This window comes from Hypomesus transpacificus, chromosome 24, assembly GCF_021917145.1.
Source record: "Hypomesus transpacificus isolate Combined female chromosome 24, fHypTra1, whole genome shotgun sequence".
Taxonomy (NCBI): Eukaryota; Metazoa; Chordata; class Actinopteri; order Osmeriformes; family Osmeridae; genus Hypomesus; species Hypomesus transpacificus.
Genome location: NC_061083.1, coordinates 2,314,024 through 2,341,172, shown reverse-complemented (window position 1 = coordinate 2,341,172; position 27,149 = coordinate 2,314,024). Strand labels below are relative to the sequence as shown.

General features: G+C 46.8%; 3 protein-coding genes across 9 annotated transcripts; 1 reads left to right on the top strand and 2 right to left on the bottom strand.

The window, feature by feature from the left end:
* Positions 1 to 73: 73 nt before the first annotated feature.
* smtnl1 (smoothelin-like 1) lies at positions 74 to 3,558 on the bottom strand. 2 transcript variants are annotated; one of them, XM_047048041.1, is made up of 6 exons: positions 3,272 to 3,558; positions 2,504 to 2,621; positions 1,202 to 1,893; positions 947 to 1,061; positions 677 to 828; positions 74 to 498 (listed from the first exon to the last, which is right to left on the bottom strand). In XM_047048041.1, exons 2-6 carry the CDS (start codon positions 2,582 to 2,584, stop codon positions 105 to 107), a joined length of 1,434 nt encoding a protein of 477 aa, XP_046903997.1. In that variant the 5' UTR covers positions 2,585 to 2,621; positions 3,272 to 3,558; the 3' UTR covers positions 74 to 104. The 2 variants fall into 2 exon arrangements, with proteins under 2 accessions (XP_046903997.1, XP_046903998.1); XM_047048042.1 differs by lacking the exon at positions 3,272 to 3,558 and having other exon boundaries at positions 2,504 to 2,862.
* A 2,610-nt stretch (positions 3,559 to 6,168) lies between these two features.
* Positions 6,169 to 15,787, top strand: LOC124486453 (solute carrier family 43 member 3-like). 6 transcript variants are annotated; one of them, XM_047048039.1, is made up of 13 exons: positions 6,169 to 6,481; positions 8,695 to 9,072; positions 9,268 to 9,397; positions 11,346 to 11,392; positions 11,502 to 11,578; positions 11,823 to 11,915; positions 12,039 to 12,178; positions 12,639 to 12,760; positions 12,909 to 13,052; positions 13,469 to 13,576; positions 13,832 to 14,018; positions 14,151 to 14,274; positions 14,457 to 15,787. In XM_047048039.1, the coding sequence occupies exons 2-13, from the start codon at positions 8,889 to 8,891 to the stop codon at positions 14,568 to 14,570; spliced, it is 1,470 nt and encodes a 489-aa protein (XP_046903995.1). In that variant the 5' UTR covers positions 6,169 to 6,481; positions 8,695 to 8,888; the 3' UTR covers positions 14,571 to 15,787. The 6 variants fall into 6 exon arrangements, with proteins under 6 accessions (XP_046903995.1, XP_046903992.1, XP_046903993.1 ...); XM_047048036.1 differs by having other exon boundaries at positions 6,169 to 6,507; XM_047048037.1 differs by lacking the exon at positions 6,169 to 6,481 and adding an exon at positions 6,514 to 6,625.
* Positions 15,788 to 16,439: 652 nt separating this feature from the next.
* Positions 16,440 to 20,514, bottom strand: LOC124486452 (zinc finger protein 26-like). Its single transcript, XM_047048033.1, has 2 exons — positions 20,247 to 20,514; positions 16,440 to 17,982 (listed from the first exon to the last, which is right to left on the bottom strand). The coding sequence occupies exons 1-2, from the start codon at positions 20,356 to 20,358 to the stop codon at positions 16,598 to 16,600; spliced, it is 1,497 nt and encodes a 498-aa protein (XP_046903989.1). The 5' UTR covers positions 20,359 to 20,514; the 3' UTR covers positions 16,440 to 16,597.
* Between the last annotated feature and the right edge of the window lie 6,635 nt (positions 20,515 to 27,149).

Here is a 27,149-nt window from a genome sequence, read left to right as displayed (position 1 = left end):
AAACTGTAAGACTGACATGAAACAGTAGCAAGACAGTACCCTATCCTTGCCCTCTAGGCATATTTATCTCTATTGGTCTTTTGAATTGCTCTGTCTTAGTTGTTCTAAGCCTGTGCACCAACTAACTGTCGGCTATCTTTCTTCTCATCCTCTTCGTCTACCTTCACTGCTGAGCTTCCCTCATCATTTTTCTGGTCCCCAATAAACTCTTTGTCCGGTTTGTCCTCTATTTCCTGGCCCCCGGTCTTCCCATTCTCCCCTACTTCTCCCTCTTTCTTTTCAGTGGACATTTCCTCGCCATCCGTTGCCCTTCCACATTCCTCCCCTCCGTCGTTTGCAGTCTTTTTCTCCTCCTCCTTGTCCCTCCTCTCCTTCTCTATTTTGGAGAGGTGATGACACAGGGCCTGGACGTAGGTAAACACGCACAGAGGGTCTGGCCTGTTCCCCATCAGGATCATATCAGCCACCTCCAGCAGGGGGCAGCAGTCAGCCATGGACCTGATGGACGGCAAGACCCAAAGCAGAAGAGAGATGAAAAGGGATGAGCAAAAGAACTACATTAGAATAGGATGACTCTTCTCTCGTTCGCACAGGCCATCTCTCTCTCTCCCTCTGTCTGTCTCGCTTTCATGACACAAACTTTCCTCCACACGCGGAAACAAACTGAGCGCCATACTCTGCTGTCTTGAAGGCCAAGGTAAAGTTCTTCTCTCTCTCTTCTGCCTTCAGGGTGGAGAAATCAAAGGCATCCGGGAAGAAGCGATGCACCAGGGCACAGAACGCCAGCCCGTCACACCATGACGATGAAAAGTTCTCTATGGATACACCCTGAAGAGGGGGGAAGATGGAACATGGAGGAAAGCAAGAATATCACAGCTATGTCCTGTGGTATCGATGTCAACAGAAGCCAAATTCAAGTCTAAGAGTCTAAGCGATGTGAGATCACCTCGTAGTTGCGTGTTTTGTTGTGACACCACTGAAGGATCTTCTGTTTTATCGACGCCCCGCCTGCCACCGCCGCAGCCGACTTCTGCAGTTTGAAGTTACGAGGAATTGGCGTCCTGAATACAAAAGAAATAAAAATCGAAAATAAGATCATATTTGTCATTTATATTGACATCCCTCCAAGGTGGGATTCTCTCCTACGCCAGCTAAGCGATAGGATATCATTTGCGCACTTAATAGGCTGTGAAGAACTTACTCAGGTGCTCCTTGCTGGAACTTGGCTATGATGTCCTTCTTGGTGGACGGCCGGACGGAGCGGGCCGAGGCGCGGGGTCGGGACAGCGAGACGGGCGCTGAGGCCGGAGCGGCAGGGGAAGAACACGGCCCGCTTTTTCTTTTGGCCTTCCCTTGCTTCTCTCCCTCCTTGATCTTCCCCTTCTCTTTGACCTGCTTGTTCTTGGGGTCCGATCCCTTCGCCCCCTCGGTCTTCCCCGGCTGCGCTGTCTCCTTCTCCTCCTCCTCGCCTTTTCTCCGTGGAGTATCGTCTCCCCCATCTTTAGGCGCCTCTTCCCCGTCCGCTCCCTCTTTGTCAATCTCGGCTGTCGCGACCACCTCTTGCCCTTTGCTATTCTTGTCCTCCCTCTCCTCCTCTCCCTTCCCCACTCTATTTCCAATCAGCGTTTTGGGACCGTGTGTCTCCGATGTGTCGGCATCAGGGTTTGCCCCCTCCTCCTCCTCCGCATCTCTCCGAGCCTGGCCACCGTCGGCTTCACGCCCCTCTTCAGATTCACGCTCCTCTGGATCTCCATGACCAGGCTCCGGGCCTTCCTCCGTTACTGTCTCTCCACCGGCCTCCGCCCCCTGCCCAGAATCCCCTCCCTCCGTGTCCTCCGACACGGACGCTCTGTCAGGATTGGCCCTCTCCTGGACTGGAACTTCACCCTCTGTCTGAGAGCAGAAAGAGAGAGAGAGAGTGTGTATGTGTGCTTGTACCTGTGCGTGTGGCGGGTGGGAGGAGAGTACAGGAAGCTATCATTATTACATTAACTTGTTATTAGATCATAAGAACATATTTACTTCAAATGCCCTAGATCTTCACTGGTCTTTCAGAATGGGAGAGCATTGGAGCTTACCGTAAGTGACGTTACATTATTACAAATGCTAATCCCATACATCTTCACTCCAGGAACCAAGGTGTCACACCAGGTCATGACTTATCAGCAGAAATCGTAGAGGTGTCCAGGGAGAGCAGTGCAACATTCTTCATCAGCATTTGGCTGTGGAACAGGTGTTGCCCAGCTCTAACGCATGCTGTCTGTATCCCCCATGCTGAAAATGCCATACCTGAACCCTCCATTAATACACCGCTCCACAACGAGACGTGACATGGCTAAATCAATTATGTTGTTACTTATGTATGTCGGCCTGCTTTTTTGAGTGTAAGTTTAAGTCACAACTCACAGTTTAAGTAGGCTATTTCTGGAATGGGTTTGTATGTATGCAATGTAGCAAGGCTGTGGCAGTACTTTTTGCAGTATGTAAGTGCTAGCTAACCCACCTGATCGTTATTGTTGTTATCCGTCTGGTTGGCTCCATGGTCACTCCCGGAATCCTTCGAGTTAACTAATACTTCATCCATGATTGGTTTGACTTCCTACGTATTGAAGTCCACCTCCCTTCGAGAGAAGCGATACATGTGCAAATAAAGAAAACGTCGAACTTGATTACTCTTTGCTACTGACGTGCTTTCATGTCTAACTCGATCCATCTATTGTGTCACATGCCCTCTTGTCTCACTGTCTGCCTCCGCGCGTCAGTCTGTTTCTCTCTCTGTTCCTTGCCCGCCCTCCTTCCCTCTCTGTCTGTCTCTGTCTCTGTCCGGCCTGTCTGGTGTGTGTCGGTTAGAAGATGCCCCCTACCCCCTCCAGCCTGGTGAAGATTCCACGGCACTTAATATGACCTTTCCTACAACACTAGGCTCCAGGAATAGAACCAGTGACATAGGCACAGCCCAATAGTCAGGACAGCTGCAACTGCTATGGAAACCAGGGGTACACACACACAAACACATGGACACACACGTAAACACGTCCAAAATCATAGCTGTCTCAAGTGAAACCTGGGGGATTCAAAGCCCAACAACTCGCCAACAACTAAACTTAATGACCCGACCAAATAATTGCACTACAGAAATAGACATACGCACAGTTAAAAGTGTAAATCTTGACTGACATCCTACTGGATTTTTTCTCACACACACACACACACACACAAACAGACTAATGGTGAAGCGTGAGCAAGGCTGTGTCATAGATGCAGTCCTTACCTTGAGTGATGTCTACAGCACCATCCAGTTCACCGTGTTCAGTATCTGTGTATCCCAGGCAGTGATCAAGCTCTCTCTCTCCTGTGTCTTATCACCTCGCTGTCTCTCCTTTACTTTGGCTCTCGGTGCTGCGTTGATAAACAAAACTGTCCAATGAGTCAGTCAGAGTGAATTTGCAAGATCTCGATTTACAATGTCCCCCTTTATGCCATTTGTCTCTCTTCCTCATTCCTTACATCCCTCTCTTACTCTCTCTGTGTCCCCCTGCCCTTTCACAAAGAAGTGTTAATATCCTACCAGGTCCAAACAGCATTGAAGTTATATTTACACCCCGCCCCCCCACCACCAAACAAATCCACAGAGTCCCTCCTTCAGTCCATACTCTCCTCAACTCATGGCTCCCTAAACATCACATCTTCTCCTTCAACGCAAAACAGATGGCTTTAAAAATAAACAGCTATCTATCTTCCCCCCCTCTTCTCTCCCTGTCATTATCTTTCCCTGCTGCCTCCCTTGATCCTCTTCACCACTCTTTGGAGACTTACTGGTTGCAAATGATGCCAACCCCTTCTTATGTATGTCTCTCTAGTACATTCGATCACTCGGCCATGTCTGTGTGGGTCTACTTTGAAAGGACAGCGTAGCCCACTGAAAGACAGATCTTTTCTAGCTTTTAGAGACATTAAACATCATCGTTCTTGATGACTTCATCCTTCTTAATATCACTTGACTTTTAACATGTGCCCGCTAAAGTAGTGTACGTTAGTAAGTGGGCGTGTTTGTGTGTCGGGTGTGCATGTGGGAGAGCGTGCATGAGAGAGAAAACCAGAGGGAGAGATTAGGACTGAAGATCATTGTTATTTCTGTCTCTGCTGAGAGATCGTCACACACTGCGCACATGTTCCATGACAAGGTGTGATCAGCACTCTGTATGCAGCACAGTATCTCTGCCCTGACCAAATGTGGTCCTTTCTGTAGAAATTCAAAGAATTATCTGTGAATATTTATTTGTGTTGAAATAATAAATGGCCCTAAAGAATCCTAGCCTGGCTGCCAGCCCAACTTCTCCCCGCCCACCAAAAAATGTGGTCGGGAAGTTGAGTCTGGAGGGTCTCGTATTGGGGACAACTACAGAAAACCAGAATCGGGACGGACCAATGAAATTGCCAGGGCGGGCTTCATACGATGATGGACAGATGATCAACAGTAACGTAATCAACAACGTCACGAAAGAGCGCTTGGGTTGAATTCGTTGCTCTGATTGGTTTTAGGTCTATCCAATTGAGCGAAGAGGCATTTGTTTTACGAGTTCGGTTGAAACACGCCCCGTAGTCACAGCCCAACGGAGAGTTTTCAGACACATATTCTGACTAGAATTATGAGTATGACAACATCAGGCTAAAAGAACACTAGTCCTAGTGAATTTATTGTTGCTTTAGCAGTAAACGTCCACTGGGTGGTGGTGTTACATACAAGTGGTGAGATTCTGTTGACCATCAGCGTAGCAAGAGCAGGATCAGCAGCACCAAGCCAAGCTGTTCATTAAGCAATACAAACATTGACCATGCAGAACATCTTGTGGGAGTCCTGACAACACACACACACACTCACACACAAATTAACATAACATAGAGCCCTGTGTTGAGGACAGAATTGCTTTCATCACTAGCCTTGCCATCTTCCTAGAACTCACCATCCTATTCTGCCACGATTCAAAGCTTCGAAAAGACCCCACTTGTACGCGGGGTTGCTGACATATCTGGCAACCCAGGTGCCAACAAGGCAGCTCATCTGTGCAGAATGAGATGGGGACAGAGAGGGAAAGAGAGAAAGGAAGAGAGAAAAAAGGGGGGAGGGGAAACGGTGACAAGAGTCAGGACTTGATGTGTGGCATCTGTGTACTTGTAGGCTTCTTGAGTCACTGATGATGACAATGTTTCTGTGAACAATATGAGTGTGTGTGTAGGCCCTACTTGATGAGACTGGCTGCCTCCGCTGCACTTATGAGCTGCTGTCCGAGGAGTTCCTGACGGAAGCTCCTTGGAGTGAGCAGGCTGAACTGTTGCATTTAAGAATCAGTTCAGGCTTGGGTTGGGCTGACTTGGCTGGACCCCGGGAGTAGCATTTTCATTAATGTATTCAATTTTTTTGTTAATCTTATATTTTTATTTTACTGTTCCTTGTTTTTTTCTACAGGTACACTTGCACTTACAGATTCATGTTGTTTAAATTGTAACTTGCTAACTACATGCCTTTATGGTTTTTCCCTTTGGCACTTGTTTTTTGGTTGTTCACAATGTGTGCTTGTTTTGGCTACCCGCAATGCTTTGGGGCTATCTTGTTGTTATTATCAGTGACCTATGCACTTTGTAAAGCTCTCTCTTGGAAGTTGCTTTGGATATTAGCGTCCGCTAAATGAATAAATGTAAATGTAATGTAAATGTAAGTGAAGTAAAGAGTGAGCTTACCCCAGGAACTGTAGCTGGTCTGTAGTGAGCAGGGTGGTATGGATGGAACATCTGGGTGCGTCAATCTGGATCCCCAGAACCTTGTTGCAGGACCACAACTTTCTCTGAAAATGTAACATTATTCAGTGGTTGAGAGTATAGTATTTATCAATAAGAGACCCCAAAATATTTTTTGTTGAGTTTGCAATGAACGGCCACTGGGTGGTGGTGTTGTACAGGCTGTGAGATTCAGCTTTGACGTTTCTTCTCACCAAAGCTTTAAAATGATTGCCCAAATTTTGCAAGTTTGTTAGTGAGTGAAAAATAAGTAGGCTACATGTAGGAAATCATTTTACAATGCATTCCTCTTAGCCTATTTGATCTTTAATGTACAAAAATTAATAACATGTTTGCTTGCTAACATTACAGTTGAACAATCTCCTAGCAGTTCTAGCTTGTCAGGGCTGGATCGATCCACTGTCACCACTTTGTAGACATTGTGACAGGCATGGTTTTATTCCCTTGACAGGAGGATCTTCCGTGAAGCTTTAGTCAGGTATGAGATGTATAAAAAAAAATAATAACATCTATACATTTTATGATGCCCAATTGTTGTTGTTAAATCAAGTGGCTGACGCAAAGAGCGGCAATCCATCAATCTGACAACCCAGAGGCTAGCTTGTTAGACAAGAGCAGCTAGTTGGCCCGGTGGTGCGTCTGATGCTCTCTCTACTGTAAGCTACGTGCCAGACAGAGGCGAATGGTATGTATGTGGGAAGGAGAGGAAGGGTAAGTGCTTGGGTGGGTCTTGTCATTTTTCCTTTCCGTTTCTAAAGGCTCGCTTAGAATAGCATCAAAAACATCATGGTTTCAAACAACGGATGGAGAACACAATGAAAACGGCAAGGTAAACTGCTTTGTTTTCGTTACCAAAACATGTAGGCTTTACTACCTAAAAAGCGGATGAAAAAAAAACCCCTCATCATTTAAGGTCGGTTAATTATCGTTTCAAAAAATCATCCACCCGAAAACGTTTAGGGTTATGTAACCTAACTAAAAACTAGACCGAGTTTAGTTGGTTTACATATTTGCATACGGAAGCAGAGACGAGCTGAAGTTAACGTTCTTCCTATCTCGACTGCCAAACATTTCTCCATGGGCTTTTCCCAGTGCTGCCGTACAGCATGCTGCGAGGTTTTAACTGCATGACCCGAGACAAAAGCGTTAACTCGCACTGACAGATGCGCCTTGCCCACGCTAGATATCTGATCAGTGTATGCCGTCTGTGCGCGCGTTTGTTATGTGGCCATAGCTTTTGTCGATAACTCGCCCCCGCTTGCATATACGGAGGTGATGAAGTAATATGGATGTCATGAGGCTATGTGTTGTCATGGTCACTGGAATTACTGTGTGGTTACTGGAGGGGGGGGGGGGGGGGGTCATAATTAAAGACAAAAGTCATAATAAATCCCTATGACAATAATTTCCTTAGGGTTCCCCATCGTGAACATCCAGCTTGTAAATCGTCATTTTACAATTGTAGACTTGTTAGACTCTCTAGAACAACCAGTCAGTGACCGTTTCCTTAAATTCTGAGCATCATCTGCTGTGGCTGTCTCTGGTCCATCTACATCTGTAGGAGTTCCTTGTCCTTCGTTCACCGTCACTGGGTCTTCGTGACTCCAAAAAGAGACCTTGAGTTGTGTGAGAGGAAGTGAGACAGAGAGGAGTATCCCGTGGTTACGAGCAAGTATAGCCCAAATACGAAGTGGCACCAACACACGTTACCGAAAACATGCTGATGTAGGCCTTTGGGCTGTTGAAATCAGTCCAGAGAAGGGGGTGCGGGGGGGGGGGGGGGGGGTGGATTTCATACAGGGATGTAATCTCTAGTTCAAATGAGTTCTCTTTTTTCTCTGTGTGAGCATGATGCCTTTGACGTGTGTCCTCAGTCACAGATTTGAGGAAGAGCTGTGGTTGGCCAAAGGGATCTTGTGATGAGAGGTGTAAAATAGAGATTCAAAGGTCTTGTGCAGATCATTTTTAGCTCGCTTGCATCATCCTGAAAAGTGATGAAAGTTTTACTCTCAGACCATGGACAACACTACAGTACTCGTGCATCCAACACATTCCAAATGACTGGTCATCCATTGCTAGCGAGGCACACAGCAACCACACCATCATGTTCCTATGCAAAGCCTAGATATGAATGTATGTTTTGAAGCAATGCTTTGCGTATCGTAATAGAACAAACCTTATTCCAGGCATCTGGCCTCAGTCCTCAGCCAGAGGTAGGCTTCCTGTTGCACAGACTAGGCCCATCACATACAGTTCATTCTGACTTACAGTTTTGGTGTGTGTAGAAATGTAGGTTTAACTTTTGACACGAGTGCCCTGTTCAAATACTATGCTGAGGTCAGGGCTTGTGTTGCTGTTGACCTCACTGCTCGAGAAGAGGGAAGGGAGGAGGGATGGAAGAAGAGAGAACGTGGGGGGATGTGGGCAAGGGGAAGGACGGATAAGGAGGGAGGAGACTGGGGCAAAGAAAGGAAGGGCCTGCCTATATAAAGAAGTCGAGTGCAGAGGGCGAGAGAAGAGAGAGGAGGACCTGTGTGACAGAGTGCCTGTGTGAAAACGTACAGAGATCAGTGAGTATGAAAGGGTGAATGGTGATGGGCCATATTTGTGTCAGGGAAGTGGACGGTGGAATCGAAGAGTTTTGAAATTGAACACGCAGACGCGCGCCGTTTTGTCTTGTGCGGGGGTATGTTGAATACTTTGAATCAAAGTATTGAATTCTGAAGTATTTTGGTATGATTGTGTGTTTCAACTTCTTTTGGCATCTTAACTTCGTATTTACGCTTCTTTGTATGTTTATGTTTTATTTAGTTATGTATTGGTCCAGGTTGCACGATACTGCAAGAATTATAATCCAAAAATAATAGCGCTAAAAACAATGTTTTTCTTGCCTCGCAGGTTAAGTGAAGCCAGTGAGAAAGCCTGCGGAGGAGAACTGAGGGACTGACAGTACTGTGTGCTGGGACAGCGCTGCGTGTGGTGTGTGTGCCTCACCATCGTCTCGTGTGTGTGTGTGTTAGTGTGTGTGTGTTAGTGTGTGTGTGTTAGTGTGTGTGTGTTAGTGTGTGTGTGTTAGTGTGTGTGAGGGCAGCATGCTGTGCGAGGGGGCGGCGGGGGTCCGGCGCTGGCTGACCCTGGTCACGGGCCTCATGGAGTGCCTGTGTTTTGCCGGGGCTGTGTTCGGCTGGGCCTCCCTGGTCTTCGTGCTGAAGACGGAAGGCTACTTCAGCTACTTGTGTGTCAATGCCACGGGCCTCAACGGCACACTGATCACAGGTCAGTGGATCTCTCTGGTCGGTTGATTCATGGTGTTAATTAGACATTTTATTTATCAGACAGTGCGCTGTTTAGCAGATTTAAGTCGACAAATTAGAATCCATGCAGCACATTGCTTCAGTAAACAGGTAACATAAGGACAAAACACACACACGCGCACTGACCACGTTCTCACTTGTCCATCCTGTCCACTAGACTGCAGCGAGCAGGACGAACAGTTCTCGCTCATCTTCACCATTGCATCCTTCATGAACAACTTCTTGTTGCTGCCTAACGGCTTCCTGTTCGACCGCTTCGGTACCATGGTGGCCAGACTTCTAGGAATGTGAGTGTGTTTGTTTCACCTGAAGTCTGTTCAAATCGCCCCCATGGAAACTTCCAAAGTTCCAAGCTTGCTTTAAAACAAGCCACAGTCAAAATGTTGACATTTTGTTCGTTTTGCGGATGCTTTTATCCAAAGCGACGTACACATACTGCATGACGTAAGTACAGCGGAAAATAAATGATCAGAAGGGCTCCTTTTGTAATGGTGTAAATAAGCTTTGTGTAAAGTTAGTAAACATCAAAATATTATCTTTTATTTAAGGTAACTTTTAAAAAAAATAGTATATTGAAGCCATGGGATGGGAATCAAGTAGATGAAATTGAAATCTTAAATATAGAAACTTGAGGACTTATAAGTCCTCAGTTTTAATTTGATTTCAAGCTTGTGTGTGTTAAGTAACAGACAGCTGAGGAAGCCTGTAGCTCTTATTACTAAACTAAACACAGTTAGCCAGCCACTTATCATACACAACACTCTCCTCTCTGCCCTGGCTTTCCCAGCCCCTCCTCCCCCTCGCCCCCCTCCTCCTTGGCCTTCCTCTCTGGCTTTCTTCTTTTCTCTGGTGGCTAGGCTACGGAGGGAACCATGCATGTATCCCGATGTAACTCTTGAACCATTACAATGTGTTTTGGGGCTCAAATTCTGTCTCTCGCTCTTTTGTTGTCATACTCTCTCTTTTGTCTCCCCCATCTCATTGTCTTTCTGTCTCCCTCTCAATGATTTGTCTCACTCCTTTTTTCTTCCTTTCTCTCTCTCGGTCACATCCTGGTATTTCCTCTAAGGGTTTATCAAGCTTCTTCACAATAACAGATGTGGATTAGTACTGTGGGACTATGGGAAGGAAATTATTCTACTGTCTCTCTGCCTGCCTGCCTGCCTGCCTGCCTGCCTGCCTGCCTGCCTGTCTGTCTGTCTGTCTGTCTGTCTGCCTGTCTGCCTGTCTGCCTGTCTGTCCGCCTGTGAGTGTCTGTCTGACTACACTAACTAGAACAGTTATTACATCATTACAAAGAGAGAAACAGAGAGAGGGGAAATGGCAGGGTGTCTGATTTCTGTGAAAAAGACCATTGGACACAGTGGAGATGTTTTCTGGGGCTAAGGGGTGGTTGCTACGCAGAGCCAAGCACTGCAACGCTGGCAGGCTAGGAATGGAGGCCTGAGAACTCGCCAAGAAGACCTAGCAACAGACAGGGAGAGAAAGGGCAGGGGAAAGAGGGATTTTTATTGCTGAGTGAGGGGGATAAAGGTTAGGGAGGGAGATAATGAAAGTAATGGGGGAGGGACCGGGGGGGGCTGAAAGGCTACTTGTGGATGAATATGTGAATGCGAGACATGTTCAGGGTGTGGCTGAGTCAGCAAGGTTGTTGGGGGTCAGCCCAGGTTAATGTGGTACAGACCCAGATAATGACCCAGCCCTCCAGAACCTCCCTTTAACCCCCCCCACCCCAGATCCACAACAACAAACCCGTACCATGGCCCAAGCCAGTCCATGTGTTTTCACTGAGGCTGGGCCGGGGGAAATTAAAGAAAGGAGGAATGCAAATAGACGGGAGAGGAGAGGTGAAAGGAGGGGACGGGAGGAGGGGTGCAGACGGGAACTGGATCTCAGAGGAAAGTGATGGAGAGGGTAGGAAAACAGAGGTAATGTAGGGTAAAGGCTGTTTAAACAGGGGGGGGGGGGAGGGGGGGGCAAGGTGGCAGAGAGGGCTGACTGGGGGGGGGGGGGGGGGGGGGGGGGGGCTCAGGAAGCACCTCAGCTCACAGAACTTGCCTTTCAGGGAGTTCCACCCTCTGGGAGATAACGCGTAACCCAGCTCCTCTGGTTGGACGACTGCTGTCCTTTTTGGCAAGGAAGCTAGCCCTGCGTCGTGAACGACCTTGGATTGTAATGCTCTCACCTGTATGAGCCTGGTGGAGGTGCTGACCTCTGCTCTGTCCTCCTCATCAGATCTCTCTACACCACCGGGGCTGTTTTTGTGGCCTTCTCCAGTTCAGGTGACCCCCCCCTAGTTTGTCTCCACACTCCACCACACTCCACCACTGATTGATCCATCGTTTTCCCCACAGTTTTTTTCTTTACATCTCTTCTCTTTGCCTCTCTCAGAGCTGGCCTTCCTCCTCTTCCCCGCTCTCTCCTTGATTGCCGTGGGAGGCATCCTGTTCCTGGTCACTAACATGCAGGTCTGTCTCCGTGGAAACCAGGCCCACGCCAGCCTAGGGGGGCGGGTTGTTGTTGTGTTGTCTTGTGCTTCTACAAATGGTCATCCCCGGGGCACACACACACACACACACACACATGCTCCATACAGCTTGGCCATGTGATCCCGAGGAATGTGTACAGTACACACACTCCTGGATGATCTGAAACATGAACTAAGCTCCAGTAACGCCGTGCTTGTGTGTGTGTTCCCTGTGACCCTGTTAGGTAGGAAACCTGTTTGGGGCTCATCGCTCCACCATCATCACCCTCTACAATGGAGCCTTCGACTCCTCCTCTGCCCTCTTCCTCATCATCAAGGTAAAGACCCCCCCACACACACACGCACACACGCATCAAAATATTTGGCTTTCCCATGGATGACATCAGACATTTTCAATATTTGGACTAAGGCCTGTCTCCTCCGCATCTCTCTCTTCATAGCTGGTGTTTGAGGCGGGGGTGTCTCTCCGCGCGTCTTTCCTCTCCCTGGCGTCGTTTAGCGTCATTCATCTGCTCAGGACTTTCCTCCTTCTGCCCACGAAGCACATCCCCTACCCTCTGCCAGAGGGCTACAGATATGGGTAGGTACCAGGGTCACATCCCCTACCCTCTGCCAGAGGGCTACAGATATGGGTAGGTACCAGGGTCACATTCCCTACCCTCTGCCAGAGGGCTACAGATATGGGTAGGTACCAGGGTCACATCCCATATCCTCTGCCAGAGGGCTACAGATATGGGTAGGTACCAGGGTCACATCCCCTACTCTCTGCCAGAGGGCTACAGATATGGGTAGGTACCAGGGTCACATCATCCACCTGTGGACCGTAGCATGCAGATGTGGGTCAGTACTGGGGTCACATCCTATGTTCTGGTCAAAGGTTTAGTACAAATAGGACAGGAGAGATTTCTATTCCATTTGATTAAAAAAACTATAAGCCAAAACCAGAACTCCAGAATGTAACCCCAGAAGGTGTTCCAGTGCTGCTGTGTGCTGTGCCTGCTTGACCTCTGACTCTAACCGGCGTGACGCCGTCCTGACAGGATGACCTGTGGCCAGAGCAAGACCTTCACCCCTGCGCGGGCCTCACCCGATGGCAACATTCAGAGCGACGCTGTCGACGAGCAAACCCCAATGCATAAGGAGAGCGCACCAACAAAAGACGGTGTGTGTGTGTGTGTGTCTACGTTCGTTTGACGCCCGTGTGAAAGAACCCTTTTCTTCGACGTCTCGCAACCTGGAATCGTTAAATACCGTTGCGTATTCCCTTCTTTCGTTTTCTCCTCACATTTTCCTGGGTCTCTCTCTCTCAGAGCGGAGTTACAAGGACTGCGTGCTGTCCAAGTTCTTTGTGTTCCATCTGCTGTGGCTCTCCGTCATGCAGCTGAGGCACTATCTGTTCATCGGCACCCTCAACCCCATGCTGCAGAGACTGACGCAGGGAGAGCCTTCGCTTGGTTAGCACGCGCACCCACACACGAAAGCACAGAAAATAATAAACAAAAAAATAGATAAACTGTCAAACGCGGGACGATTTGTGCATTGAAGGTTTCACGCATGGTTTCACGTACGTGCTCGATTTAAACACACACAGACACACACACAAACACACACAAGCAAAGATAACCTCCCATTTGTCACATTCAATGCTCGGTCATGTATTCATGCAATGGCGTGCATTGAGATGTACATGTGTACGGACGTAGACTCGCATTCAAAGGGGGTGAAGTCACATTTACCACGTCCTAAGTATCATATCGCAAACGGAGGTGGAGGAAACATCTATTGGAGCAGAGTTTCCAGTGTGTTTCCTGTGTGTGTGTGTGTGAGTTGCACTCAACCTCATCTGACCCGGTTGTGTTTGTCCCTGCAGTGAGCACGTACATCAACGCGTTTGCGCTCACACAGCTGTGCGGGGTCCTGTGTGCTCCCTGGAACGGCCTGATCATGGACCGTCTGAAAGGGAAGCCCCGCGCCTCGGGTAGGGGAGCCCCAAAACACCCACACACACACACACACACACACACCCACACACCCAAACACACCCACACACACCCACACACATGTTGGAACTGTTTGCCAACCCCATCCCAGGGTCGTGTTATCTAACCGTTTCTTTTTGTGCATTTTGGAGAAGGGAGCTTAAAGGTGGGAGTTACCGCTTATCTTATCAGTGTCCTGGTGTGTGTGTATGTGTGTGTATGTGTGTGTGTGTGTATGTGTGTGTGTGTTCCAGGCGAGAGTGAGCACGAGGCGGACCTGCGTGCGTCCGTGCTCTCTCTGTTCCTGACGGCGCTGCAGTGCCTTCTGTTCTCCCTGTGTGCCTCCACGCCCCTGCTGCCCCTGCAGTACCTCACCTTCATCCTGCAGGTGCTCAACCGCTCCTTCCTCTACGGGGGCAACGCCGCCTTCATCAGCATCGCGTGAGTCCCACACACACACGCACACTCTCACAGATTCACTCCCAGACACACTGACGCGTGTGCATGGGCCCGCGTGTGCACACTCGAACCTGGTCCTCTTCTCTGTGTGTGTGTGTGTGTGTGTGTGTGTAGTTTCCCCTCCTGTCACTTTGGGAAGCTGTATGGCCTGATCATGGCCTTGTCAGCGGTGGTGTCTCTGCTGCAGTACCCCTGCTTCGCCCTGGTCAAGAACGTCCTGGGAGGAGACCCCCTATACGTGAGTGACCCTCCCTCACCCCCCCCCCGACACACCGGGAGAGAACCCGCCCAGCTAGCCGCCCATGCCGTTGTAGTTTGGTGTCTTTATGCTCCTTCTCTCTCGGCCCCCTTTGTCTCACGCTCTCTCGCCCTCCGTCGCTCCAACCCTCCTCCCCTCCTCTCCTCGCCCGCTCCGTGCAGGTGAACGTGGGCCTGACCGGGCTTACCCTGACCGCCTTTGTCCACCCCGTCTACGTGCACCTGCACTGTCGCCGCCTGGCTGCCCAGAGGACCAAGAACGCGCGCTCGTCCTAGAACCGCCGGCGCCTCCCTCCGCGACAGGAGCCACGCACCCTCGACCCTGCCCCTCGCCCTCGCCCCCCTTTGCCCGTTATCAGGTTATCTCTGATTGTTTTGAAAATAATCAGGATATGATTTGCTGCCTCAGGGGCCAGATGGAAACCAGAGTGATGTTTACACGATGCTGATTGCTTCCGTTGGCCTTCCAGCCTCCATCGTATCTCTCCATATGCACTGTACACCGTTTTTCCCTACCCCAAAATGTTCTTGGAATATTTTTCTCCTTATTATTTGTCTCCAGGTATGTCCTTGCATTCTGTCCAGATGTTTTTCAGTGTTCCATTGACATAGGGATGACTATACGCACAGAACACGTGACCGGTATATGTGGCCTCGCCTACGTAGCTCAGCTTAGTTACCTACTCCGAAAGGTACTTCCTGAAGTAGGTGTTCTCAGTAGCTCCGAGTCAAACCGGAGGTTTGAACTCTACTGTATTTAAGTTGATATAACAGTATTATGTATATATATATTATATAGCTATATATATCTAGCTATGTGAACTATTTTGTATACGTACTGTTCATCTTCACACACCAGTAAGGTTTTTTAGATATTCTGGATGCAGATCAGAGAAATACTGTGTTGGCCTCATTTGCTTGCCGTGGTTTCTACTTGTCTGTTTCCTGTCATGACAGGCACATGTATAACCAATGTGCCGCCCAGGTCTGCCACCTGCTGGCCATAGTGTTTACACCTTTCTGGCTGGGTTGTCACCAGTTCAACAGTGGGCCCGAAGAGAAGGTCTTATCAGAAGGTAGATTTTAAGGACAGCACGTTTTGTAACAAAATATTTCATGGAATGGCGAATATGTACCGTTTGTATTGAAACTACGAATCATAAAGGGACCAGTTCAGTTACAGTAGGCATGTGATACTGCAAACATGTGATACTGCAAACATGTGATACTGCAAACATGTGATACTGTAAACATGTGATACTGCAAACATGTGATACTGTAAACATGTGATACTGTAAACATGTGATACTGCAAACATGTGATACTGCAAACATGTGATACTGCAAACATGTGATACTGCAAACATGCCACAGGGACAATTGCATGTGCTTTGTGTAGGCTATGTCACAAGTGCCAAACTACATGTATTTTTTTTTTAACTCACATTAAATGTGTACTGCAAAGACATTAATAAACTCCAATTTTTTTGGGTTCAACTTGTGTATTATTGGTCATTGGGACAACTGAAGGACATTGTCCAACAAAGCCTTTACAAGCACTAGTAGCACATGTATTACAATCTTATAACAGTTAAATACAGATTCCAAATACTAATGTATATCTGATTCGAAACAGGAAATACATTATTAGAATTACACAGAGTAGACAGTAAAGGTAAACAAGAAGCCTTACAAACACAAATGTACAAAACTTCCTTCAAAGAGTCGGCACACGAGGGTCCGATTCATAAACTCATTAATGAAAGTATTACATTTGTAGGGTATTCTGTAAAATAAAAATCTGTATGAATCTAAATCTGTGCAACCGTGATTTGAAACTTCAAGGTGTATAGAGGTGAACTACTGATGGTATCAAAGACCCAAAGTGATGGAAGACTGAATCGTTCTCTGCCCCCCCCCCCTGATTTAAGTACTTGTACTCGCTGTGAATTATATTACTGTTGCTTGCTTTCCTCCAGGTACACTCTGGGCACTTTCGAGGATCATGTTGTTTAATTGTAATTTGTTTAACTACATCCTCTTCGGGTTCCACCAATTGCCACTTATTTTCATTTCACAATGTATGCTTCATGTTTTGGCTACCAGCAATGTTTTGGGGGCTATCTCGTTGTTTATGATCATTGACCTATGCACTTTTTGTAAAGCTCTTTCTCTTAAGTCGCTTTGGATAAAAGTGTCTTCTAAATGAATAAATGAGTTACATGTAAACCTGCAGGTCTATTCTCTGCTTGTAAAAGGCCACTCTGTGCTTTCACGTCCTATGTGGTCGCTCAGGGGCCCGGCTCAGGGGGCCGGCTCGAGGGCCGGACCTGTTTGCGAGGGCGCTCCTTCCTGTGCGTGCGAGCGGACGTGCTTGTCGTGCCGCCAGCGCAGGGCGAACGCCCGGGAGCAGTGAAGGCAGCTGTGCAGCCGCTCGCCCGTGTGGCTCTTGATGTGGTCCCGCAAGAACTTGAACGTGGCGAAGGTCTTCCTGCACACCAGGCACTGGTGCTTGTGCGCCGGCCGGCCGCCCTCCTCCCCCGCGGGCGCGTGCTCCATCAGGTGCTGGCGGAGGCCCTCGGGCCGGTTGAAGGCGGCGTCGCAGTGCCGACAGATGAAGGGCTTCGTGCCGCTGTGGATGAGTTGGTGGCGTTCCAGGTGGGATTTCTGGATGAAGTGTTTCCCACAGTCCAGACAGTGGTGTGGCCTCAGTTCCTTGTTGTTGTGGCTGTAGATATGGCGCCTGAGGTAGGTCATGTGGGTGAACTGCTTCCCGCAGTCGTCGCAGATGAAGTCCATCTTCCCCGTGTGGTTCTGCTGGTGGATCTTGAGCGTCATTTTGCTCCTGTAGTTCTTCCCACACTCGTCGCAGTGGAACGGCCTCGCACTCGAGTGACTGAGGACGTGTCGGTCTAAAGCGGCCTTACACGCCAGAACCTTCTCACAGAAGCTACACGTGTGGGTCGTTTTCACTCGGGTCTTTCTCTTCCTATTTGAATCCTTTTTCGAATCATCGTTTTCCAAATGAACATCCGGATCCAGTTGTACTGTCTTCTTGCTCGTCCTTTTTGAGCCTTTCTTCCTCTTTGCAGGAAAAGGGTCCTGTTCTGTCTCTTCCTCTGACATCACTTCTTCTGGCGAGTCACTCCTTTCCGTATATGAGCTCTTCAGTTCAACCGCCAAGACACTCTGTGGTGCGTTCAACAAGCCACCCCTTTCAGACGTGAGCCATTCCGAAGGAGTGTTGCAGCTCTTGTCAGCTGTCCTGATCCTTGATCTCCACTGGGTTTCAGTATACATAGTCTCTTCATCCTGGTTCGGAACAACATATCTTTTGTTTGTGCTTGAGGTCTTTTCAAGGTCTGTCGCTTGACTGTCAACATCTTCCTCTTCTCCTATGAACTTTGGTCGAGTTTGTCTTGTTTGTCGTTTCCCCCTTTGCCTCGTCAACGGGTTGATTTCCTTCATCTCTGACTCAAAACCCTGAGGGTTGACGTTTGACCTCTCTTGAACGCTCATCGTTCTGGCGCTCCGTTTCTGTGTCCTCGTCTGTGTCATTTCGCCATCATCTCCCTCCAGGTCGGCCCCAGGGCAGAAGCCTCGCACCTCTCGCCTCGCACCATGAAGGCGTACCTGGGGGGTCCTTGTCCACTGGGCTGCTTTATCCTTTCCATGACGGGAAGACAAACCTGAGGCACACACACCAGAAGGATACGAGTTAACCCTGTGGAAAATGGACTACAGTTCTGTCATTGTCCATCCCAGCCAGTCAATGTTGCAGCTGCTGTCAGTTCAGAACTAAGTCACCAATATAAATATTGTTTAAACTGATATCTGGTTGTATGGTGGATAGAATACTCGTTGGACATGTATCCTGTGTCTCACGTTATGTTTCATATTACAAACCCGATTCCAAAAAAGTTGGGACACTGTACAAATTGTGAATAAAAAAGGAATGCAACAATCAACAAATCTTATATATTTTATTCACAATAGAATATAAATAACTTATCAAATGTTGAAAGTGAGACATTTTGAAATGTCATGCCAAATATTGGCTCATTTTGGATTTGATGAGAGCTACACATTCCAAAAAAGTTGGGACAGGCCAATAAGAGGCCAGAAAAGTTAAATGTACATATAAGGAACAGCTGGAGGACCAATTAGCAACTTATTAGGTCAATTGGTGGACTGAATTGGTAAACATGATTGGGTATAAAAAGAGCTTCTCAGAGTGGCAGTGTCTCTCAGAAGTCAAGATGGAGGATCACCAATTCCCCCAATGCTGCAGCGAAAAATAGTAGAGCACTATCAGAAAGGAGTTTCTCAGGGAAAAATTGCAAATAGTTTGAAGTTATCATCATATACAGTGCTTAATATCATCCAAAGATTCAGAGAATCTGGAACAGTCTCTGTGCGTAAGGGTCAAGGCCGGAAAACCATACTGGATGCCCGTGATCTTCGGCCCCTTAGATGGCACTGCATCACATACAGGAATGCTACTGTAATGGAAATCACAACATGGGCTCAGGAATACTTCCAGAAAACATTGTCGGTGAACACAATCCACCGTGCCATTCGCCGTTGCCGACTAAAACTCTAGGTCAAAAATAGGTCATATCTAAACGTGTCATGGTGTGAGGTGGGCTAGGACCCAAATGCACGAGAGTACGCAGCCATTTAGAAAACAAAGCGTTTAATCATAAAAAAAGCCAGGGACACAGAAAGGGTACTCGCATGACATGGGTAGTAAGGACAAGACAAAGGCTGGACACAAAACAGGAACCTAAATACACGAACCAAACGACACACAGGTGGACACAATGACGCTAACGAGAACGAGACAGGTGAAGATAATGACAGGGAAACGAGGGCAGGGCAAAACCAAAAATGATAGGGGACAACGGCTGTGGTCGTGACAACATAATCCAGAAGCGCAGGAGTTTTCTCTGAGCGAAGGCTCTTTTCAAATGGACTGTGGCAAAGTGGAAAACTGTTCTGTGGTCAGACAAATCAAAATTTGGAAATATTTTTGGAAAACTGGTATGCCATGTCATCTGGACTAAAGAGGACAAGGACAACCCAAGTTGTTATCAGCGCTCAGTTTAGAAGCCTGCATCTCTGACTGTTTGGGGTTGCATGAGCGCATGTGGCATGGGCAGCTTACACATCTGGAAAGGCACCATCAATGCTGAAAGGTATATCCAAGTTCTAGAACAACATATGCTCCCATCCAGACGTCGTCTCTGTCGGGGAAGACCTTGCATTTTCCAACAGGACAATGCCAGACCACATACTGCATCAATTACAACAACATGGCTGCGTAGAAGAAGGATCCGGGTACTGAAATGGCCAGCCTGCAATCCAGATCTTTCACCCATAGAAAACATTTGGCGCATCACAAAGGGGAAGATGCGACAAAGAAGACCTAAGACAAGTTGACCAACTAGAAGCCTGTATTAGACAAGAATGGGACAACATTCCTATTCCTAAACTTGAGCAACTTGTCTCCTCAGTCCCCAGCCGTTTGCAGACTGTTATAGAAAGAAGAGGGGATGCCACACAGTGGTAAACATGGCCTTGTCCCAACTATTTATTTAGATGCGTTGATGCCATGAAATGTAAAATCAACTAATTTTCCCTTAAAATGATAAATTCTCAGTTAAAACATTTGATGTCATCTGTTGTATTCTGAATAAAATATTGACATTTGAAACTTCCACATCATTGCATTCTGTTTTTATTCACAATTTGTACAGTGTCCAAACTTTTTTGGAATCGGGTTTGTAGGCTACTTTTACATGCATGTACGACTGTTATGACTACCAGGACTCCCATGACAATGCCGTTTATCAAACCCCAATCGTATCAGATACAACTGAACATTCAGAATTGGTTAATAATATTAGAACTGGACGAATATTAACACCAAACGGATGGCTAGGAGACCCACCTCTTTCTGTTAACAGCACAGATGTCACTCCATGTTTTTCAGAGAGAGTTGATCCAATATCAGTAACGTATAAGTTCATAAATTTCCACTCTCTATAATCACTTTGAATCATTACTGCTACAGGCTTATGTGTTGTTGTTTTTTGCTGAGAGGAGAACGTTGGAACCTCCAGGAATCTTGTCGGTTCATGTCTTCTTCTTTAAAGTTGTTATATTTGATTGGCGGATCGCAGCCAACTTCAATGTGCGTAGTCCGCCATCTACTGTGCAGGAGTGTGTTGTCTTCCGGTTTACTTGGTAATCCTTTTCCAAAATAAAGGTTACGAGACAAATATACTTTTCATTATTTGAAAATAAAAGTAACCTTTCTTTCCCAAAGGGTTAAGTCCAATACACGGGAAACGGTTCCAACAACCGCCTAAGCAATATAATATAATTAGGCTATATCAAGCCCGAAACGTTATTCAAATCAATGAATGCAGAAAAAACTAGCTCTTGCATGCATAACATGGGGTAAATTTACAGGAATGGCAGATTAATTAAAATATGAAATTGTGGTATGTAATTCAAATAAGTATGGGAGATTTTTAACTGACTTCTACTGATGTTGACTGTGGCTGAAAAAGTGTCTCTGAGATAACTAGCTCCTGTAGTATATTGGTGTATTTTAACTTGTGTAGTTGTGATACTAATGTCAACGATCTGTCCATGTAACCTACTTTCCTATCAGTCATTGTGTCTCGTGGTAGACATACTTTTAACCTGAGAGTTTCAGATAGTAATTGAAGTTGGAGGGAAATACTGTTTGACATGATCTTCTCTTCATCATTAGTCCCACATCAACATCAACATTCCAATAAACCCCAGAATGGGATTTAATTATTTTTTGCCATGAAAGTTTGCACAGACAAGGAATTTGCTTTGGCAGGAAGGTGCACACAGTAAACATATAGGAATCTTAAATTTAAATATGTGGTCTAACTATACTAAGGATACATAAACTAGCAATACTAGGATACATAAACTAGCAATACTAGGATACATAAACTAGCAATACTAAGATACATAAACTAGCAATACTAAGATACATAAACTAGCAATCAAGTTAGTCTAATGATAAATAATAGGAGGAGGGCTCCAACGTGGTGGTGGAGTTGTCAGACTAAATTGACCACTGATCTGGGGTTTTACATATTTAGCCTTCGTACGTGATACTCTGCATAAACTACTTGTGGTACCTGCCTTTCTCTTGTTTCACTTAGTTCACAATCCAATAACACATTAGTGAATGCTCACTATATCTGCACGTTGTTTGCAATCAAATGGGCTTCATGATGACTTCTACTGACATCAATGGGTGCATCGGTGCCACTAATGCATGCAAGTGTGATCAAAACAGGTAAGAGAAAACATAGATAATCGGATATGGAGTGACAACTATGTGGGCGCAGTCTGCCTGAATGTGTGTGCATGAGTGTGTGTGAATGGTGACAGTGTCTATGCTCCTGTCTGCTATCCGCGTCATCTGTGATCGCAATCCAGTCGTCAGAATTTAAAAATAAACAAATGAATGGGTGACAGTAATAGGGAAATGGCGGGAGGAGAGGGGGAGTTATAAATACTTTATTCAGTGCTAATGAGGTGATGTGGTTCTGTCTATTCCTGGTTTCTGGCAGAAAGAGGAAGAGAGGAAGAGCATCTTTATGACACAGGCACTCACACACCACTTACACACACACACATGCACTCACACACACCACTTACACACACAGGCACTCACACACACCACTTACACACACACACATGCACTCTCGCACACACTACTTACATACACACATCCTCTCTCACACACACACACACACACACACAAACTCTCTGTAACACACACTCTCACACTCCCACATTGATATCAGACAGAGATGTAATCAGTAAGTGCTCAGTTATGTCACTCCAGGAGAGGAGCACTGTGTATTCTCTCACCTGGTTCACAAGGCCTGCTCCATGTCACGATGCATCCACAGGATCATAAAGTAAAAAGTGATCATGGGCATCGTTCTGATATTTGATCATTTTTCAAGCAATGGATCTTAGATCTGTCGTGGGAAATTAATGATTATGGGACAGCTAGGCAAGTCACTTATTCAGGGTTACACCATGGCAGAGTGATGGGCCTAAAATGGCTGACTGCTACGCAGTTATGATACTACGCAGTTCCTAAAACTCCACTCTGCAGACTGGTTCTGACCAGACCAGTAGAAAGGAAGTGACAACAGCTGGGTTTGTGTAATTTCATCCAGTATTGGGAAATAGTCAATGATAAGGGTTGCCAGAACTAGTGATGAAGATGGGATAGTTCGGGTCGAGAGAAGTGGAGTTGTGTTGCTTCAAGGACCGAGGCCTGGGACTTTTGAGGGGGGGAGTCAGTAGAAATGTGCTTTTCCAGCTGTTGTAGAAGTTCATCAACAATATTACCAGCCAAAACACCAAGCACGCAGGATGTGTGTGTGATACCGTCATAGAAGTTCCCAGGGCGGAGGAATTATCCTCATTTGGGCTACAAGACTGGGAGATTGGGGCTCAGGTCTTTGTCTTTTCCCGTATGTGTTTGTGAACGCACATTATTGCTGAATAAACCACCGAGCTGCCTTGAGCTGCTGAAAGATATTGTGCCTCCAACTACTTTTTATTACTCCTTCAAAAGGACGTCTGTTTTCGATGACAGGTCCACTTGATCTCCAACATGATCTAATGAGCACAGCTATAGAACTTTCACACTGCAAATGTGAAGCACATTTCACAGTGGTGCAAATCACGTCCAGAACAATTAAAACACTCCCAAAAATGTGAACCTCTTTTGAATGTGTGCACAACGTCTTTGCAGGATGGTCCAATCAACACTCCTGATTGAAAAAAAGAGCAGCGCCATGCAAGCCGATGAGTTGCGACAGAAAACATATTTTGATCGACAAGATCCTATGGCATTGCGTCGCCTTTTTGGACACTGCTTGATTTTGCAGGGATGTCTTTGTCGTTGTTATGGTTTGTTCTTTGTATGGTCTGCATGTACAGTACATGGGATTGTGAAAGGAAAGTGGAAAAAAAAGTGAAAAGGATTCTGTTCCTGGACATTCAGGCTCTTCTGGACTTTCTCTCTGCATTAGTCATCGCTGATCAAAATGGTTTTCTGTAAAAAAATTATTCAGCCCATGTTGTGATGTCTCTATGTATATAATAGCTTACTTTCATTTTTGTATCAATTAAATGGCATACAAACGGTGGTACACTATGTGAAGGTACTGTGTATTGATAGTTGTAGTTCATGTTTTTCATTCAATTGTGTAGCAGTTTATTGAAAAAGTGTAGCATTAGATATCTAGTTGTTTTTTTTGATGGAGCTGTTGGATTTTGACATGTGTTGCCTATTTGGAGAATCTGCTTTAGTTTGGGTCTGCCAGAAATTGAGAAAAAAGTGTTTGCTGGAAGAGTCCTCTCAGCCTTTTCCCTTCAGCCCAAGACAACATGACAGAGGGTATAATTATAGGCTCCTGCAGGAGTTAGCTGAAGCCGGTGCTGATAAATGCACAATTGAACGTTTCATTCCAACAGTCGATAATATTTGCGTGTGAACCAGGCGTGAGGCATCCACCTCACCCTCCTGTACTGCACACAGCCTCACACTCCATGACCCCTGGCATGCTGTCACTTCATTCTTACCTCTCCTGTCTCTTGTTACATATCTTCTCTGTGCTTTCTTTCTCTCTCGTTCTGTTTTCTGCCATCTTTACTTTATCCTTCTCTTTGACCATGTTTTGTTCTTTCTTAATGACCTCCCTCCCTCGCTCCCTCCCTCGCTCCCTCCCTCGCTCCCTCCCTCCCTCGCTCCCTCCCTCCCTCGCTCGCTCGCTCCCTCCCTCCCTCCCTCCCTCCCTCCCTCCCTCCCTCCCTCGCTCCCTCCCTCCCTCCCTCCCTCGCTCCCTCCCTCCCTCCCTCCCTCCCTCCCTCGCTCGCTCGCTCGCTCGCTCCCTCCCTCCCTCCCTCCCTCCCTCCCTCCCTCCCTCCCCCCCTCCCTGTGTTAAGGTCAGTTGAAGCTCCTCAGTGGGGGGGAGTTCCCTCCTTTCTCAGCCCACTGGCTGACAAGCCTCTTCTCCCTCAGCATGGAACAACAGTCCACATGGCCATGCCCACACAGAGACTCACTGTGTGTTTGTGTGTGTGTGTGAGAGAGAGAGAGAGAGAGAGAGAGAGAGAGAGAGAGAGAGAGAGAGAGAGAGAGAGAGAGAGAGAGAGAGAGAGAGAGAGAGAGAGAGAGAGAGAAAAGAAGAGAAGAAGAGAAGAAGTGAAGGTGAAAGAAAAAGATATGATACGTTCTTGGCCTTATGCCTTATGTCCCTGTGGGTACTGTATATTGGAATGTGTGTTTTCCAATACATGTGTCTTTGCATGTGTCTGTGTGTGTGTGTGTGTAAGAATTCGTCAACCTGTGCCAGCCCACTTGAAGACTCATGCAATGTCTCACTCTGTTGTGTGTGTGTGTTTGGTATTTAAGAGAAATCAAAGAAAGAGTAGGAGTTCTACAAATGATTTGCCCTGAGTCTTTGTGTGTGTGCGTGTGTGTGTTTGTGTTTGTAAATGCATGCGTGTGTGTTACGTCTGTGTGTGTCGGGGGCTGGTGGGGTCAGCATGTGCTAGAACAGACCTTGCGGACATTCTGTGTTTACACCAGTTCCAATGCCAGTGTGCCAGTGAGTCACATGACCAGAGGAGAGTAAGAGAGGTGTGTGTCAGAGAGAGAGAGAGAGCGAGAGAGAGTAGTAGGTGTGGAGGTGGCGTGTGATCTCTGACTACTTCAACAGGTCATCAACTCTAGTAGTGTGCCCTAACCAGGGTCGGACTGGTCATCAGGAGAGTTGGGACATATCCTGAACGGCCGGTCAAACGGCCGTGGTATAATGCAAAATCAAAAAATTGAATAATAATACACGGTCGTGGGCCGGTCTGCGTTTCAAAGTCCCGGCCCTAACACACACACATGCACACACGTGTCCCTCTCCCCCGCCCTGTACACAAACACCACTCAACCGTACACACTAACGCTGTTTCAAACCACAAACACACACGTATAACACACATACTGCCGTACTCGCTGTCATAGACAAGCACTATTACACACACGTATGACACAGACATGTCACAAGACAGACAGACTGGCCCATGTCTGGGTATGACATTGAAGAGGGGAGGGGGGCCTGACAGCCTCCCTCTGTCAGCTGTTGAATCCAACTGGCACACACACACACACACATATACACAGGGAGAGATACACACAAACACCCCAAGATCTCTGTGGCCCCCCATGGTGACACCTAATGCCAGCCTGCTGAGCAGACTACCACCCCCAATCCATGGAGGGGCCAAGGAACACTGAGCTCCCTGACACACACACACACCAACCTCTCGCTCACACACACACACACACACACACGTACACACCCCACACACACCTCTCTCTCTCACACATACACACACGCTTAAACCTCTCTCACACGCACATCTCTCTCCCTCTCTCAAACACGGTTAAACACCTCTCTCACACACACACACACACATCTCTCTCTCACACAAACACACATGCACCACACACAAACATCCAACACACCAACCTTACACTCACAGCCCCCAAACCTCACACACACAAACCTCACACATACATACACAAACCTCACACATACACACATCATCTTCACCCGCCCCCCCCACCCCCATAACACACCTCACACACATACACTAAGACATCTCTTTACTTATGTTATGTACTGTACACAGCTTGCAGTCAAAGATGACCTTACAGTGGGCAGACTGTGTGTTATTGTTCTACTGGTTACCTTCATCTCATCGCCATGGGGAACAGATGGTGTTCATCACAGGGCTGAAACAGCCTCGACCCCGAGTCACTGAGAGGACTCAGTACTGACTCAACCCATCCCACCCTCAGTGAAACATTGTAGAACACACTTGCAGAAAGACGCACAACCCAAGCACATAGGCACACTCAGAAATATTTCAGCAACTTTCCAAAATCGCTGAAATATATGTGAAATTAACCAGAACAGGGCCGTTTTATTTTATTTTCCTATTTTTCCAATGTCGTGTTTATTTTATATTAATTATTCATCTCGTGATCAACCTTTGTTTGTCTATAATTAACAATTTCTAAATAATTAATCATAAGTTTTGATTGCATGACGAGGCACAGAATGTTCTGCAAAAGAACACAAATAAACCTGTCAGTCTCGCGCGTAACGGCGCGTATAGGGTGATTTGACAGCATCTTTCTCAGCACATCAACGCGCTGAAAGTTTGCGCAGCTTCCGTTTTCTGATCCATGAAGTAATTTGACAAAAATAGAATATGGTGGTGACAATCACTTTGGTGTATAAAATGAATTGTATGGAAATGTATGGTTTGTATCAGGTCATACCTACAGTTCATTCGGGCAATAGGTCCGCATTCTGATATGGTCCTGTGGCCATGTTTTGTTCCATCGCTTAACTTGAATACACACAGTCAGATTTGTTTTAAATATAATAGTGGTGCCCATCTTACTTGAGCATCATATTCATTGAGGTCCTTTGTTTGTCTTTTTGCAATGTTGCTATTCAAGTTGGACATTAGTTCATTGTTTTTCGTCCAAATGCACTTTCCCACCTCCTAAGTTTCTCCTGTCCCCCGCTGTGCGTTCCGACTCCCAGTGTGTGGCTCTTTGGAATACTGCCCTACACCATCAGTGGGCTACCGCACTGTCAAACACGCCCTTTCTGTAGTTTACTGTCGCTTCCTCTGCTGGGCAACTCATCCCTCCACACCCTCCCCTCCTCCCCGCCCTCGCGAATCTGACCTGCACAGT

Excerpts from the sequence above, each read along its gene's own strand:
- smtnl1 (XM_047048041.1), bottom strand. The coding sequence starts at position 2,584 with ATGGATGAAGTATTAGTTAACTCGAAGGATTCCGGGAGTGACCATGGA. Across the intron at positions 829-946 it reads ACAAAACACGCAACTACGAG|GGTGTATCCATAGAGAACTT; the intron begins GTGATCTCACAT and ends CCCCCTCTTCAG. Across the intron at positions 499-676 it reads TTGGCCTTCAAGACAGCAGA|GTCCATGGCTGACTGCTGCC; the intron begins GTATGGCGCTCA and ends GCCGTCCATCAG.
- LOC124486453 (XM_047048039.1), top strand. The coding sequence starts at position 8,889 with ATGCTGTGCGAGGGGGCGGCGGGGGTCCGGCGCTGGCTGACCCTGGTC. Across the intron at positions 11,579-11,822 it reads TCCTGGTCACTAACATGCAG|GTAGGAAACCTGTTTGGGGC; the intron begins GTCTGTCTCCGT and ends TGACCCTGTTAG. Across the intron at positions 12,179-12,638 it reads CCAGAGGGCTACAGATATGG|GATGACCTGTGGCCAGAGCA; the intron begins GTAGGTACCAGG and ends CCGTCCTGACAG.
- LOC124486452 (XM_047048033.1), bottom strand. The coding sequence starts at position 20,358 with ATGATTCAAAGTGATTATAGAGAGTGGAAATTTATGAACTTATACGTT. Across the intron at positions 17,983-20,246 it reads TGTGCTGTTAACAGAAAGAG|GTTTGTCTTCCCGTCATGGA; the intron begins GTGGGTCTCCTA and ends TGTGTGCCTCAG.